This window comes from Limulus polyphemus, unplaced genomic scaffold (assembly GCF_000517525.1).
Source record: "Limulus polyphemus unplaced genomic scaffold, Limulus_polyphemus-2.1.2 Scaffold467, whole genome shotgun sequence".
Lineage (NCBI taxonomy): Eukaryota > Metazoa > Arthropoda > Merostomata > Xiphosura > Limulidae > Limulus > Limulus polyphemus.
Window position 1 is genome coordinate 497,882 of NW_013666077.1, and position 16,485 is coordinate 514,366.

General features: G+C 30.9%; 1 protein-coding gene across 2 annotated transcripts in view; it reads left to right on the forward strand.

Annotated features, from left to right (window-relative positions):
* LOC106458463 (integrin alpha-PS1-like) overlaps positions 1-16,485 on the forward strand; it is a 128,506-nt gene that overhangs the window by 99,184 nt on the left and 12,837 nt on the right. The window contains exons 11-17 of one of the 2 annotated variants that reach the window (XM_022384687.1): positions 1,478-1,582; positions 3,772-3,979; positions 4,880-5,029; positions 9,203-9,291; positions 10,690-10,831; positions 11,373-11,459; positions 14,261-14,340. In XM_022384687.1, coding sequence (XP_022240395.1) covers positions 1,478-1,582; positions 3,772-3,979; positions 4,880-5,029; positions 9,203-9,291; positions 10,690-10,831; positions 11,373-11,459; positions 14,261-14,340 — 861 coding nt within the window. The remainder of the gene's footprint in view (positions 1-1,477; positions 1,583-3,771; positions 3,980-4,879; positions 5,030-9,202; positions 9,292-10,689; positions 10,832-11,372; positions 11,460-14,260; positions 14,341-16,485) is intronic. The other variant, XM_022384688.1, reaches the window with a different exon arrangement.

The following is a 16,485-nucleotide window of genomic DNA, read 5'->3' on the forward strand; positions in this document are numbered from 1 at the left end:
ATGCTGTACTCTAATCAAACCTACATTTCGCTTTCGGTCAGTGACCAGAGACATCTCTAACAAGTTTGGGGTCCCTGGGCCTGAAATGATTATGGGGGGGGGCTTCTCCCACAGTACTAACTACTACACATAGCATAAAGTATTATTATTGTGTCACTGCAATGAAAAACACTAATTAGGAAATTGAAATTGTACAACCTTGATTTAGAGGAAACCATAGATCCATTTTTTCAAGCTGGCCTTATCAGTGATACCATTGCAATGATAAAAGTGTAAGTTTGAAATTTAAATTTCACCTTATCTCAGTTGAGACATCTTTGTCAATCCAGCATTACTTCATCTTCTAGCAGCATGGTCTTGCCATCATGTTCCATCCATAATGTACCTTAGATCAACCAGGAGCCTTCTCTTTAAGAGAAAATAAATGTTGAGCATTGTGTTCATTTTTCCTTGGCTACTGTTGACCAAAATATGCACAAGGACAATATTACATGAATTTATCTAAATGATGACATTACTGTCTCATATAACAGACAAGTGCTGTTTCTTGTGAAAAATAATGCTTACTTTCTTTACTTACTAGGAAGGTTATTTCTTTAATAGCAAGATCTAGTCTAGTAGTTATGGTTTGTAACTGTGGTAGGCAACTAGTAGAGAAACTGGCTAGAACAGTTGTTGGTAGAGCATATGAAGGAAAAGTGACTGAAACTAGTGATGTGGGTTGTATTATTTCTACTACAAATGTAGATAATAACATGATTTGAATTAGTTTTCAGACAAAGAGACATAAATTTTATCGGATGCTGTTACCATCCGATGGGTAAATCGGGATTTTTGGCCGGATGCTGGAATTGTCCGCTTGTGTTTAAGGAGTTAAAGAAGCTGAATTCAATTAAATAAAATGAAAATAAACTTAAGTGGAAAAATTACCTGAAAATGGTTTGACTAGGTGCTTAAAGAAATGTCCAACATGTGAAATGACTAGTGACCTACCAAGCTTTATCTACTGGTCTGAACTCAATTTGTCTGTGCAGTCCTTGACCAGTTATCTCAAGGTGTGCTAGCAACTAATAAATAGACTGGAAGCTCTGTGAAGCATTGTCGTTTGTTTTGAAACAAATTTCAGATCAACAGCAGAGTCCACAAAAAAGTATGGGTTTAGAGAGTACTTTTCACTTAAGCACAGTTTATTAACTGATTTCACTTAACCTTTAAAAACATGGAGTCCGTCCACTAGATGATCAGTCAACATTTCCTTATACCATCTATTTTTTTCTGTAAATAAAACTTTATATTCACACCAGATCTTAATTTATCTCTGGCACAAATTACTACATATGTCCTTCCAAATACTAGATCTATAAGCCTTTTCTTGTGGTGATTACTTAATGTTATCTTTAATAATAATAATAACAAACTCACATTTATTATTGTTTTTAAATATGGTTGTGTCTTAACATTTGTTTCAAATGTGTAGATCACGGCCTATTATTGGTTTAGAAACTACTGTCACTGGTAACTATACTGACATTGATCCGCAGAGAGCAGGATGTATAGAAGATCCAACATCAAACCAAGTATGGTAAGTTTTTCACAGATTACAGCTATTACATAGAATAAAAGAAATATTTCTTCTGTTATTTGGGGGAATTTTTAATTATTGAACTACTTGTGATTTTATTTGTTCATTTAATGTTATCATAAAAGAAGTAAGATTAAGAAAAAAATTCTAAATTTTTTGTATTTTTCACTTGCAACATAAAAGAGCTATTTACCATTATTGAAATAGGAAAGCATGTCTGAATCTATACAATTTCATTATTGCAAACAAATCTTAATCAGAAGTGCATATGGATGGATAGTTTAATTTACCAACCCAGAGGTTTTTTCCACTACTCAACAAGTATCAGTAGCTATCAACTTTCTGAATCCCTGACTGGGGATTACTCAGTCACATCTTACAATACAGTGAATCTCTGGTCATCACCATATCATCCTACATTGAACATACTAATACTAAGAAATAGTCTTGGGTTAAAGATTTCTCTTTTTTTTTTTTCCTGAGACTAAAAGTACCAGTTTTTTGCAATTAAGCATACCAAGGTGGCAAATAATACTTCAGGTGGCTTATGGCTTAGACTTACCTGCTTTTTTCCATGATGACAAACCAAACACTTCTAACAATAAGAAAAGTTTTCATCAACTTTATTCATTCCAGGTGAACACATAACAAAGGTAATTGGACTGAAATATTGATCACATATAATTTTTCCCATAAAGCAATTTTTTAATATATCTGTGAATTTCCTTTTATTTCCTTTCTGAGTATTATTGATAGTTACTTAGTACATCTTTTTATGTCTGATAAATGTTTTTGTGCATCTCCTGCATATTTTTTATGTATATATTAAGTGGCAGATGTTTCCAAAATCATTGTTCTAATGGTGGCAAAAGATTTAAAGTCCAAAACCTACAACATGAATCAGTTAGCAAATGAATGAAGTTTTCTGTCTCACCTTTTAAATGCTACTGTGTGCTTATTAAAGAAATATTAAATAATATTAAGCAAAGAAATAAGAAAGTTTGATGCTAAATATCATCTGTTGTAAAATTCAAAACAAAGTGAAAATGGTGTTTTATTCCCTGTACTACTTGAAAACATTTTAAACTTGCTTTTGTTAAGTAAAATAGTATATATGTGTTTTGCTGTATTACCCCAAAATACTAATTTAGCTGTTCATTGCATTGGTGTTTTTAGGCTTGCCAACATTAAACGGTGGTGTTGTAGGCTTGCTTCACTGTATTACCTGAAAACATCCCACCTTATATTTTTGTGTATTTCATGAAAGACTACTGGTTTTTAAAAAATGTATGACTTTAGAATTTATTCACTTTTCCAACTGTGTACTGCAATTTTCACTAACTTAATGAAGTAACCTGTAAAAAAAAAATTGTGACGGAAATTACTGGCTAATACATAAGCTGAATTATCTAGTTCATACGGTCTGAAAATATTGTCAAACATTGTACGTTCATTTACCTTATAACACTTATTCTATTATAGTAAGTAAGTTGTCTTTTTTTGTCTAGCAAATGAAGTAAAAATTTTCTAAATCAAAGCAAATAAAATTAAGAATAGAAATGGGCATACATCTTTTTATCACAGTTGGAGTAAATTTTTAAAGAGTTAAGTAAAGTTACTGATGGCTCAGTGGTTAAACTTGTAAGCTTATAATACTAAAAATCAAGGTTTGATACCTATGGTGGACACTGTTCAGATTGTGTAGTTTTGTACTTAATAAACAAACAAACAATCTAAGAACTTAATACTGAAATAAATGGACTTTGATTTCTCTGATTGTAGGTTATATAGTATAGTAACAGCATACAGAAAAGTATATCAATTTATTTTGAGTTTTCTTCATTTTTGTCTGTGTTAGGTATGTAGTAGTCGTACAAAAGTCAACAATGTTCAACAGCTACAATTTCAAGTCTGTTAATGTAACTTTTTTAACTTATTAACATAGTATTTCTTTGAGAGAAAAATGAGGCATTGGTATATTATATAGGTCAACAAAAACTTGTTTTCATTTATTGTTTACAACGAGGGATATTATTACACCATGCTTACTTTGTATATCTAATACATTTTCTGATCCACATATACATGTTATATATTTACAGTTTTCAGAATATTAAAATGCAGTTAATACTACTTATCACTATTATTAAACTTTGTTAAATATTATTAATTATTAATAACTTTTGCAGCTTTTCATTCAGTGCCTGTTTTAAAATCACTGATACTGGTTCTGATTTAAAAATCAGATATAAGATTGAGGAAGCAGCCTCCGCTGTTAAATACTATCGGGTAATTTTCAACTCATCTTATGATGCAGAAGCTCCAAATGTTGTAACTGAAGATCTTTCAGTTTCAATGGGAGAAAGAAAGTGCAAGAAAGAAGTGATCTACCTAAAGGTAAATTTCCTTACTGAGAGATTCATGTTACATCCACATGTAACTTCTTCACTAGCTACATTTTTGCATTTTGATATGAAATTTTATAAGGAAGCAAGCTTATTTCTAGTGTGTTATATTATAGCTACTTCTCTGTAATCATCTGCTGTGAAAAACTCTTGATTTTAATCTGCAGCAGTACTTAGACTGACAATTTCTGTTATCAGAAAGTTATGTAAGTTAACCTGAACATAAGTATTCGTGTGTAAGTGTAATTTCAATAACAAAGATCTTCAGTTTGTTCAGTTTTAATATATTTGGTTGCCTATTATTATCAGTTAATTAACAGAAAAAGAAATACAATCTTTTAGAAAAGGTGTATCCAAATGCCATAACAAAGCTTTCAGTAGAGTAATTAATCCAGTTAGGTAAAATTGGCTGTGAAGCCTCTTTTAATGTTTAACTCGCATTACTTTCAATTGATCTTATATAAAAGATATTGTTGGAGAAATGCTACCAGTTGGATACTTTAAGCCTTCATTTAGAAGAATGTTTAAACCATTTTATTTGCAAATGTTCTTTTGGACAGAATGAAACACTGAGTTTTGTACAGAGTGCTTTTAAAAGCATGATGATACATATCTGGATATATACAGTCAAATAAAACAAACTTTGCTGATAGAACAAAAAATAGCACTTTTTTTTTCAAAAACTTTGTCTTAAGTGTAGTGAATTATGATTTTATCATTTCCCTTTATAATATGGTTATTTTTATATATATTAAATGTATATATATATTTTTTTCCACTAATGTTAAACTTTGTAATTGTTGTGAAGCAATATATATTTTGTCATAAAATTTCTTTGTGATGAATTTCGTGTTATAAACATTATCAGATTCTTTAATATTTTTTAATGAAGGACAAAACAGATATCCAAACTCCTATCAAATTCAAGCTACTTTACTCATTAATCCAAGAGGATCCACCTCTGCCTCAGGAAGGAGATGAGTTGCCTGATCTAAATAAGTATCCAATTCTTAATAAACAAAAATCATTAAAGATATTTGAGGTAAATAAAACAATGTAAGTATCATACTTACATGTGTGTCTGTGTATATGTCTGCCTAACAAAGAAATTGTTTAAAAGTGATATATTAAATGTTTTAGATTTAATGTTTGTGGTAGTCTTCTCTGCAGCCTTTGCAAATTAATGAATTTATGGAATGCATTTCAGGAAGGATGTGTTGTGGTAAAACTATGCACATCCTTCACAATTTATCTTTCAATTAATGTAAACTAGAGATTGTATTTCTAAATTATTCTATTGTTTGATGATATAGTATATTCAGATGAACTGAATTATTATTAGAGCTGCCATATAGGTATGTGAAATATGCTATTGCCTCATTATAATGCTATTGCAGCCATGTGCACCCTGAGAGTGATATAGGTGGGGCAGTGTTATAACCAACTAGTCAAGAAGGTACTCCTAATGAATAAGTATGGATTCAACAGACTACTAAAGCAATCAATTAAATAATGATTTATTTACATAGGAAAAATACATATAAAAAGAACATAGATAAAATAAGATACAATAATGTAAAATAAAATATGATTACAAACTTTCCGATATTTCAGAAACAAAGCATACAGGAGAAAGAATATGATTGGCTAAAACAATTGGCATTTTCATTGGATAAGTAAAATCATGCCAAAAGTGAGAGGGTTTAACACTAATCTAAACCTGCTACAATTAACAATATGACATCTCTGTTTCCTTCTGAGACTGAGCAGTATCTTGATTTCACCTGTATACAATTCTTGGAACTTCCCACAGAGTTAAACTATTTCCTCTTTAATGACATCACTTATGATCAGATAGATGAAATCCCTGCTGGGTCCGACAATAGCCAATAGTTTTCTTTGCTACCAAGAATGCAAGTGGCTAGAAAACTGTCCATGTGACTTTAAACCTGTCATTTACAAATGCTATATCGATGAAACTTTCTTGCTATTTCACCATTCGAGTTACATTTCCAAATTCCTTTCTTACCTCAATTCCCAACATCAAGTTCACATCTCTGGGATTTGCACTCGGGACTTCCCACTTTTTCCTTTATTTTGTGGCAGAGTGTAATGACTTTAGCTTCTGAAGTTATGTGGCAATGAGCTAAGCAGTATATGATACTACATAAAGGTACCACAGCGTTATATTTGAGAAAACATAACTGATGGCATTATAGTGAAGCAGTACTGTTATTAGAGGTTCACTCAAAATATTGATTATGGATGTTAAAACTCTTACTTAACTGAGTCCGTGTTAAACAGAATAATGAGAATGGACATAAGTGTAGACCAAAATACACAATATTTATTAAACAATGAAACACAGACAGTTTGTGTACTTGTAGTTTTTACATTGAACAGTAGCCGTTACTGGATTACAGGATGAACTAAATGAAGACAAAGTTCCAGACTGACTAAATACAATATTTTGTAGTTTTTAAGAAACTTTGCATTTACCCAGAACAACATATGTCTAGTCATTCTCATTACAACATAGGTGAAACTGCTATCTCTAGATATCTTCTGAACAACTGTTGAAGGACACTGCTGTCAATATTCTTACACAAAGCTATATTAAGCAATGTTCTCCTTGGGTGGTAACAGATATTACATACTTCAAGAATGAGAAAGTTAACTTGAAACAAGATCAGTTTAATGTTTTTCTTGATAACATGTTATATGAAACCTGCACATATAAAAAAACAAAGAAATCAGAATAAATATCTAACAGTACAATAAGATAGAAATGTGTGGTATATTAATATACCACATTTCCTGTATTCTCTACGTCATATTTTTTTCCAGTATTTTTCTTTAATTGTAAATCTAATAAAATTTAAAATTACGCTGTTCAAGGAGTATGTTAACTCTTTCTCACTTTTAAAAACACTTGCATGCCTCACAGATGTCACATCCCTTCAAATAATTGTGCACAAGCTTGTTCCATTGGACTGACTTTGTATTGGAGAAGAAATATTGACTATAATTCCAAATTTTTTATCTGTATCTACATGAAATATGGCAAGCTTTTAATAATATATAGAAATCTGTCATACACAAAAAATCAGTTAAGTTACAAAAGTATTTGTATTCATATTATTCTATGAATTGATAACATCAGTCTTACTCGGATTCTGATAGGTCGGAGTGCAAAATCATGTTCATGTGGAAAGTAAAAATACTTTTGTCATCGTACAGTTTGCATATTGCATTTGCATAACTTCTAGAACCTCCAAAATGCATATCTACATGTTTTTTCAGTATCCCTGTATATTGTATCTGATATTTACTATTCTCTATCATGAACTGTTGCTAAGTTAGCAATGTAGAGTGCAATGAATAGTTGATAACTCTGATATCAAATACTTAATATTTTGAATGATACTTTGTAAAAAGTCATGGCATATGCACTTTGACTTCCACCTGTGCACATAGTATTAACAAAAATACCATAAAAAATATCTTTAAACAATAAATGCAGTGCATTACTATAAACCCTTTAACTCTTTCTGTATGGGATAGATGCATTGGCCCAATTCATAACCACCAAAGTAACCATGTCATTAGTCATAATTTACTTTTAGATAATGTATGCATTATTGAAAATTTTTGTGGACAAAAAATCAGATTTTTTAAATTAAGTATTTGAATCAAAGATTTGCTTGTGAATTTTTGCACTCAGAATGTTGACTATCCAATATGCACAGTGATTTTAATTTTTAAGATTAAAAATACTTTTCTTCATATGAAAATTGTCAAATTTCATTTGCATAGTCTCTAGACCCATTAAATAAACATCCATCCTTTCTTTTCAGAAAAACTTTATTATTTTATCTGTTATTTTCTCTACCCTAACTCGAAATGGGGTTGGTCAATTTGACCAACTTCGTAACCAACTTTATTGGATTACAGGACTGACTAAATGAAGACTAAGTTCTAGACAGACAAAATAAAAAAAATTCTTATATCCATTCTTATTACAATATAAGTGGAACCATAACCTCTAGGTATCAATGAAGAACCATTGGAGGACACTGCTGTCAACATTCTTATGCTACATAGTATTAAGCAGTGTTCTTCCCCAGGTGGTAACAGATATTGTGTACTTTGAGAACAACAAGAGAATAAAGGTAACTTGAAGCAGAATCAGTTTAATGGTTTCTCAACCACGTGTTATGTGAAACCTGCACATATTCAAAACATAGAATAATTTAAGTTAAAAAAATAGCTATTGCCGACTTTGAAAATGAGAAACATAACTTGAAAAAAGATCAATTTAATGTTTTTCTGGACCATGTGTTATGTGAAAACCTCCACATATTCAGAAACAGGCATCATTTGAAGATTTCTTTGAGAAATTTCTAATAAGGCCAGATTAACACATATGTGGAAATTATGCTATAGAATAGGACTCTTGGCTGAATTAGGGAACATACACGAAATTAATCTTCTTTGCTTCCCCTTGAAAGCCTTTTTTGAAATGACATTTCTGTTTAGAATAGAGAATAAATTCATAATAAAAACAAATACAACAGAAAGAAAGTACATTTTACACTTTACAGACCAATTGGTATAGCTTAGAAGTCTTGCAAGTTTTCATACTTACAAACTAATGATATTAAAGCTAAGACTAATGGTTATCAAGACATAGTGGCTTAGTTGAATAAAACATCTGACTTGCAGAGTTGCAGGCTCAATTTCTCACGTGATTTGAGTTTTCACTTCTTCAGGAACACATAACACCACAGCATAGCATGCCACTCTTGAAAAATAACTTTGTGACAAGAAATTATAAAACTTTTAATTATTATTGGTTTTCCATTAGGCGTATTTACTTAATAGTATTGAAAACAAATCAGTCTTATTTTATATTTGTTTTTTTTCCTCTAAGGTTTCTGAGGAGTTATTAACAAAAACATTTTATCTTTTCTGATTTATGTAGTTTACATTTGACATTATCAACTCTTCTGCTAATTTTTGAACACTTGTAATAACTTACAGAATTTTATGAAATAGGGGAACGTTTGGTATTTCACATAATGAAAGAAGAATAATTGTTTGGGTCTAAATGTACACAAAAATAATGTGAGGAATCGTCATTAGAATTATTGGTAAGAGGGTGAGATTGTTAGTGATTGAAGCACTAATTTTAGTGTAATAATTTTTGTTTTAGGCTACTTTTTTGAAGAACTGTGGAGATGATGAAGTATGTCAGAGTAACTTGGAACTGCTACTTGAGTTTGAGCTTTCAAAGCCACTAGGGTGAATATTTTAAACACTAAATAACAAACATGTTACTTTTCTGTGGACATGTATATTTATGTTTTGACCTTGTATAATTTACGCATTTAAATAAAGTTCTGAGGAACATAAAATCATGGATTGAAAATAAGAATATCCCCCCTAAAAAAATTGAAGTTTCGCTGGTTGTTAACTTAAATAATTGTCCACAAACATAAAATATTCTAAGACTAGAAAACAGCAAAGTATGTAGTTTATATTGAGATGTAAAGCAGCATCTAGTTTGTGTATGTAATTATGAAGCAACCAATCATGCATTTCCTAAGGACAACATAATTTCACGTCAGCTTAAAAAAACAAGTTTCAAAGGAAATCATTAGAGAAAAAGGTGACTATGAAAACTGATAAAGATGAAGTGTTCACAGATATTACCAAACATTTCTGAAAATTCATATAGGGTGTCAAGATGTACTTAAGGTTGTTTCAGCCATGTGCTGAAGCCACTCATCAATCCCCTGTCAGAGGCCTAGGTAGCTCCTGGCCCCCCAGTCAAAGTCTGGGGGGGGTTCCTATTTTAGACTCACAAGACTAAATGCCAATAATAACATAAAGAAAGATAGTTGATTTACAGAACAAAGGAATCATATGAATTTACAAATTTCTTTTTAAATCTATTGTCAATGAAAATATGTGGAAGTTTTGGCTTAACACCAAGCTTATTATAAATCACATACAATATCTATGTATTTTTTAAAACACAGACAGAGTTTTAATTCCAATCATTAAAATGTAATAAAGATCTAAAGAGGCTTCATATGTTAAATAATATTTCATACACTGTTTTATATGATGGTTCTTTTGGACAAGAAAGATTCCCTGAGAATCCCACCTTTCATGAAATGTTTGAATTTCTTTTTGAGCATTGTGTAGATGAGAAGTTTCATTGCATGTTTAAATTCAAGACATTTTAAATAGTTAATTTTAAGCTTCATTTTTTTACCTTCTGTTATCTTATCATTCAGCACATTGACTTTATCTTCCCTAACCCATTTTACAGTTCAGTGGTTAGTAACAAATGTGATGTTGCAAAAACTGTCTGTGTTGTTATTGATCAGATATTTCTTTCTAGTGTTTGTTATTTCCATTGAAAAAAGATAAATTTAATATAAAGTTGAAATTTATTTACAACCTTTGTTTGAAAGTACATGTATGTTTCTTTTATTTCATTAAGTAATGTATATAATGTGGTTATAAAATGTTAATAATAATTTAAGATGTTACATATTTTTCCAATCATGTACTAGATTTAAAATAGGTAAGGGAAATTATAATAAATTGTATAATTGACCTGAATGAGTGTACATATTTAAACAAAATTGTAGAGTTGCTAATTTGACCATTTTTGTCATTTGTATATAGTGCTACACATCACCAAAAGCTCTACTTGGGAGAAAAGTTTTTCAACATCTCTGTGACAGTTAGAAATTATAACGAACCAGCTTATAATGCAGCATTCTTCATTTCCCATCCCAAAAGCATAAGCTATGTGAATAATTTCAAGGTTAGTGCTGTGTATATGCTGTTTGAAAAATTGTGTAAGATTTTTCAGTAGTAGTTAAAAATAAAACTTTTTTTTGTTTTGCAAATTGTTTTGGAGGGGTGGAGTTTCAGTCTATTAAAACAAAACCTGTGCAAAATGCAGTCATACAAGATTAGTTGCTAGTCGAGTCTCACCATGCTGCTGAATTATCTTTCTGACAACATGAAATAATGTGTAATGTAAAAATCAATATGTAAATAAATATCAACAAATTTAGATTTAATTCCTTATAAGTTTTTAATAACTATTTTGTAAGCTTGCTTGTAGGTAGTTATATAAATGTTGAGAATTGAAATGTGTGTTTTATTTATTTTGTATATTTCATTTAAGAAAATAAAGTGAAATTCTGATCCTGCATATTTTTAACCATCTATTCTGATTTTATGACATGTCACTAAAATAACAGATTTACTATTTTGAGTAAAGCTAAAAAGATATTTGAAAATAGTACGAGTTTTTAATGATGTTTTGAATTAATACTGAATGCTTGTTTTTTCTTCAGAAGGACTATGAGCTAAACATTGAATGTAAGCCAGTCACAGAATCATTAGTAAAATGCACTCTGGGTAATCCATTTACCTTAAAAGAAGTAAGTTGTATTGTATTTTAGTGAATTTCTTTTTACTAGAAACACATATATGGACCGAATTCCTTTGTATCAATGAAAATTTTATAGTAACAAATTATTTTAAGTCCAAAATAAGAAAAATGTTTTAGCTAAAATTGTGTACTAAATTCTGCAGTGACTGTTATTAATGTACATAATTTCCATGAACTTGCATGATTTTTTGTGTGTAATGATATAAAAGGTGCAAGTTAACTATAGCTGAGGAAATATCACATGTAAAAATTATTATTTATTTTGTTGAAAAAAGTAAGAAAGAGCATTAATTGAGAAAGTTCAAGGGCTGTATTGGGTCATTAGATACTTATGGTAAGTGTAGTGATTGTATATTAATTGTTGTCATGGTGTGTGTGTAGTCTATATATCCACTAAGTTTAATTATTAATTAGCCACTTTTTTTTTCACCACTAAATGCCAGTTACTAATATGCTTAAGTCCTGTCTTTCAGCTGGTAATCTGCTGCCATCTTCGGGGAAGTCCTGTATGGTGTTAGTAGCCAGAAGTTAATCCTGGGATTTTTTTTTTGAAAGGCTGTTGCATTATATACTTACCTAAGGTTCCATCTTTAGAACTTGCATCCGTTATTTGAATGATTTTTATAAGGGTATCCAGATTTCACTGACTTACTTCTTTGCTTGGATGACTGAGTGTGTTATCAGTTTGGTGGATGTTGAATATTTCTTTCGTCTTTTTTATTTTCTTGTGTATGATTCATTTCCCTTTATTGTAGTATTTCCATTTTATTGTATGGATAGATGTTACAGAATCTTAAATGTCTGTTGCTTCTTAATTCTGATTTTTGTTTCTCCAACATATTACAGCCCACATTCACATAAGATGTAGTAAATGGTATTATTTTTCTTCTCTCCATTGGATCATTGTGTGGTTTGGTTAGTGTTAACTGTAATAATATTATGTTGTGGCTTCTGAATGCTGTTCTGACTTTATGCTCTATATACATGTACTCTGTATACTTTGACATAAGGGAATAAAACTTTAATTTTCTTCCTGCCTATTCATATTATTTATCTTTACTTTCCTCTTTTTTTCAAATGTTTAGGGTATTCATTGTCAAGGAGGTTTACAGTGATGTGCTTGTTACTTCTTAACATATTCTGTATTACAAATATTTTTCATTCTGGAGATGGCTCTGTATGCTGAACTATGGATCTAAGATTCTTTGGTTTGCTCTCCACTACTGCCAAAAAACAAAGTGCTTCACACTTTGGGGTCATGGGCATGTTATGAGTGATTGTCAAATTCTGGTATTCAACTAGAGTGGCCCAAGAATTTGCATTTGGTGGTATTGATTATTTACTTTCTTTCTAGTCTATTACTTGAAAATTAGGGAAGACTAGTGCAGATAACACTTGAGTATCTTTGCAGGAGAGATGGCAGTTTATGATGCTCATCTTTTACTGTTTGGGTGGCTTGATATGTAGTCAATGTATTCATCTTAGGTAAAATATTATATGCCTTTGTTACCATGATGTCTAGGAAAGGAACTTTATCTTATTCTGTTTCCATTGTGAATTATATCACTGGATGTTGTCTGTTCAAGTGGTTCATGACTTCTGGTATCATGGCCATATTATGAATGTACCATCAACATAGCCAAATTGTGGGTCAAAAGTGGAGTTATAATGTGTAAAATATGTACATTACTGATAATCTTTGATTCAGGCCGCCTTTTTTAATAAATACACTATTTATAGTCTTAAATCTAGTTTTCATATATAAATGGATTGTAAAATGTAAATGAAACAGTCTTATCTGATGTTCCAAACATTTTTAGGCATTTATATGTTTGTTGATGTGAACGTGCATAGTTTACTCAAAGTTAAAACATGATCTCTGTATAAGGTTAATAAAACTGAATAAAAAAAACAATATTAAAAGCATATAATATTTATTTTTATAAAGGTATGAGTCTTCCTTTTATATACCTTAAGAATAAAATCATAGTACTATCAAATGTATTTTTTATAACTCCATATAAAAAGTTTTGATAGGTAAAAAAATTATTAACACCATAGTAATTAAAAACATACTGTTAATTACTTTTGCATACATTATTCTATAGTATTACCTGAGAATAATCTTAAGCATAAAAGTTAGGAACCATAAATAGTCATTTGCTTTGGAATGCTAGCTGTTTTACTATGCTTAGATTAGAAAACTAAGTTAAAGCAAAGATTACTTCCGTGATGTGCTAGGTTTACTTTTGTTTGCAGTTGTATTTAAAAGTATGTACAGTTTAGGAAAATGTTAAGCTCTTTCACATATGTTTATCAGGTTTAACTTGAAACTTTGAAGTAAAAGAAACTTCATAAAATTTAGAAGGGTTGTGGTAGATTACAAATGAAATAAATTTTATTGCTCTCAGAATGTTGAGATAATTATGCTTATCAGATTTAATACTTTGGATTTGTGGCACAATTACACTTGACAGGGAAATTGTTTTCTCTGGAAATCTCGGAAGTTGCTTAGATTAAGGATCTTGTAAACCAGTGTTTGTTGCTACAAAATTATCTGCAAGTTATATACATTCTATGTAAATGATAATAAGAAAGCAGAATCTTGAGCAGGATATTTACTTATATTCACATCATGGCTTTATTTTTATGAAAATATTTTATTTATACTTATGTAATTATGTTTTTTAAGCATAGGGTAAAGTATTAGTGCTTTCTACTTCAAGAAGCTGAAATATAATTTCACTGACTGATAATGTTGTATAAGATATTGATAAATACTTTTCTTAGGTAGTTGTTCAGGTTAAGTTTGATACCCGAAGGATCAGAGATGATGAAAACTGGCTGACCTTTGATGTGAAAGTGAATACGTATGTATAGTAATTACTTGTTTTCTCCTATGTTAAATTATTTCTTGTGTAGTGTGATACAGAATATTATTCATTGAAATATATTAAAAACATCTTAATGTTTGAGTTTTGTATTTCTGAGGCTCGCAAACAGTTGTTTTTTTTTTTGGTTGTTTTTAAAGAGCAGGTGTTATTAATCATGATGGTTAGGTTTATTAAGGAATGTGCACAGTAGACCAACTCCATTTTGGAGAAGTAATGTTGAATATAATTCTGAACTTATGAAGTTTATCTTCACAAAATTGTGACAAGGTTTAGTAAACAGTACAAATCTGTTGTATGCAAAAAATCAGATATGTTATAAAGTTTTTGTACTCAAGATATGTCTGTGAAATGAAATCAATCTGACTCAGGCTCTGGCAAATTGGAGTGCAAAGTGATGTTCTTGTGAAGATTAAAAATACATTATCCATTGTACAGTTTGCAAATTACATTTGCTTAACTTCTGCAACCTCTTACATGTATATCTAAAGATTTTTTCATTATCTCTATATATTATATCTCATATTTTATCTGCTCTAATAGGAACTGTTGCAAAATGAGCAGTGTAGGATAACATGAAAAGTTGATAACTCTGACATCACATTCATAATACCATGTTGAATGGTACTCTGTACAAGGTCGTGGCAGACACACTTTAACCCCCACCAGTGCACATAGGGTTAAAATAAGAGTTCAAGAAGGGCATTGGGTTTTATAGCTCAGTTAATCTGGGGAGTTCTAGTATTAACCAGAAAGTCTTCTAAGCAATAATTAGTGGGATTAATTGCAGTATTGATGGTATTTTTGTTTAAAGTTTTTTTTTTGCAAACTCGTAATTATGTTACTAGGGGCCCCTTAACTACCCAAGCCATAGATATAAAAGCATACATAAATAGTATAGGAAAATGTGTTTTAAAAAGCTGATGAAGGCCTTGGGAACAGAAGGTTTCATCTGGTGGCTTATGATGTTTTGGTGGGTATCTTTCCCATCCTCCGAGTTTATATTCATTCATGGTATGAGAGATACCAGAGGTGGGATGCCAATTTTCAATACGTCTCAACTCTGACCAGGATGGGGATCATCAGTATTTTTTATTCTATTTTTGATATTCCCATTCCATTGTCTCTTTAAGTTGTTGAGCCCAACCCTTGGGACAGCTTGGGTCTTTATTTGGTTCACCCTGAGCCCTTACTAATATAGCAGGTTTTGTGATTCGCTGACCTTTTTAGATGAAGAGGGGCTACAGCTCCTGGAGTGTGTCCACTTATAATATTTGATTAGACTGCTCTCCCAGGAACCTTTCATTACTAGAGTATTCGTCCTACCTGTTTATGCCACACCTGTGCTCTCATCATTAGCATTGGCTCCACAGACACAATAAACCATTAATGTGTTGCACACTTGGATAAAGAAAAGGGAGGTAATTCATTCCAACCTAATTACATTTATTTCCGAAAAAAAAGCAGAAATTGAAACATTTACAACAGACAGTTTTATCTTTTTGATATACAGATAATCATAAGTGGCATTCACAAAATAATCATCTCCTAGTACAGTAACAAGCAGGCATTATATTGTTACGTCTCCGTGTGTTAATTAACTTTCTGTAACTTCGTTCCAACAAAACTTTAACGACACAAGTCTTTACTTAATAAAACTGGTTTATTCTTTCCGAATATAACTCTGCGATACACTTAACCTCAATACTCGCGCTATAACAACGAACGTGCTCAATAATACTTCTGACTGCAGATCAATTACTCACTGACTATACACACATTACCTCTCTTCTTTTATATACCAGCGCACCCTATTTCTAGTAAGAACTTGAACATTCGCCAAAGTACATGATAGTTCTAGAAACGTTGCGTCACGGTGGTCATGTGACTCGCTAACGCAACAATATGCAAATTACTACAATAATCAGGCATTCACAAAATAATCATCTCCTAGTACATTAACAAGCAGGCATTATATGTAAATTACTACAATAATCAGGCATTCACAAAATAATCATCTCCTAGTACAGTAACAAGCAGGCATTATATGCAAATTACTACAATAATCAGGCATTCACAAAATAATCATCTCCTAGTACAGTAACAAGCAGGCATTATATGCAA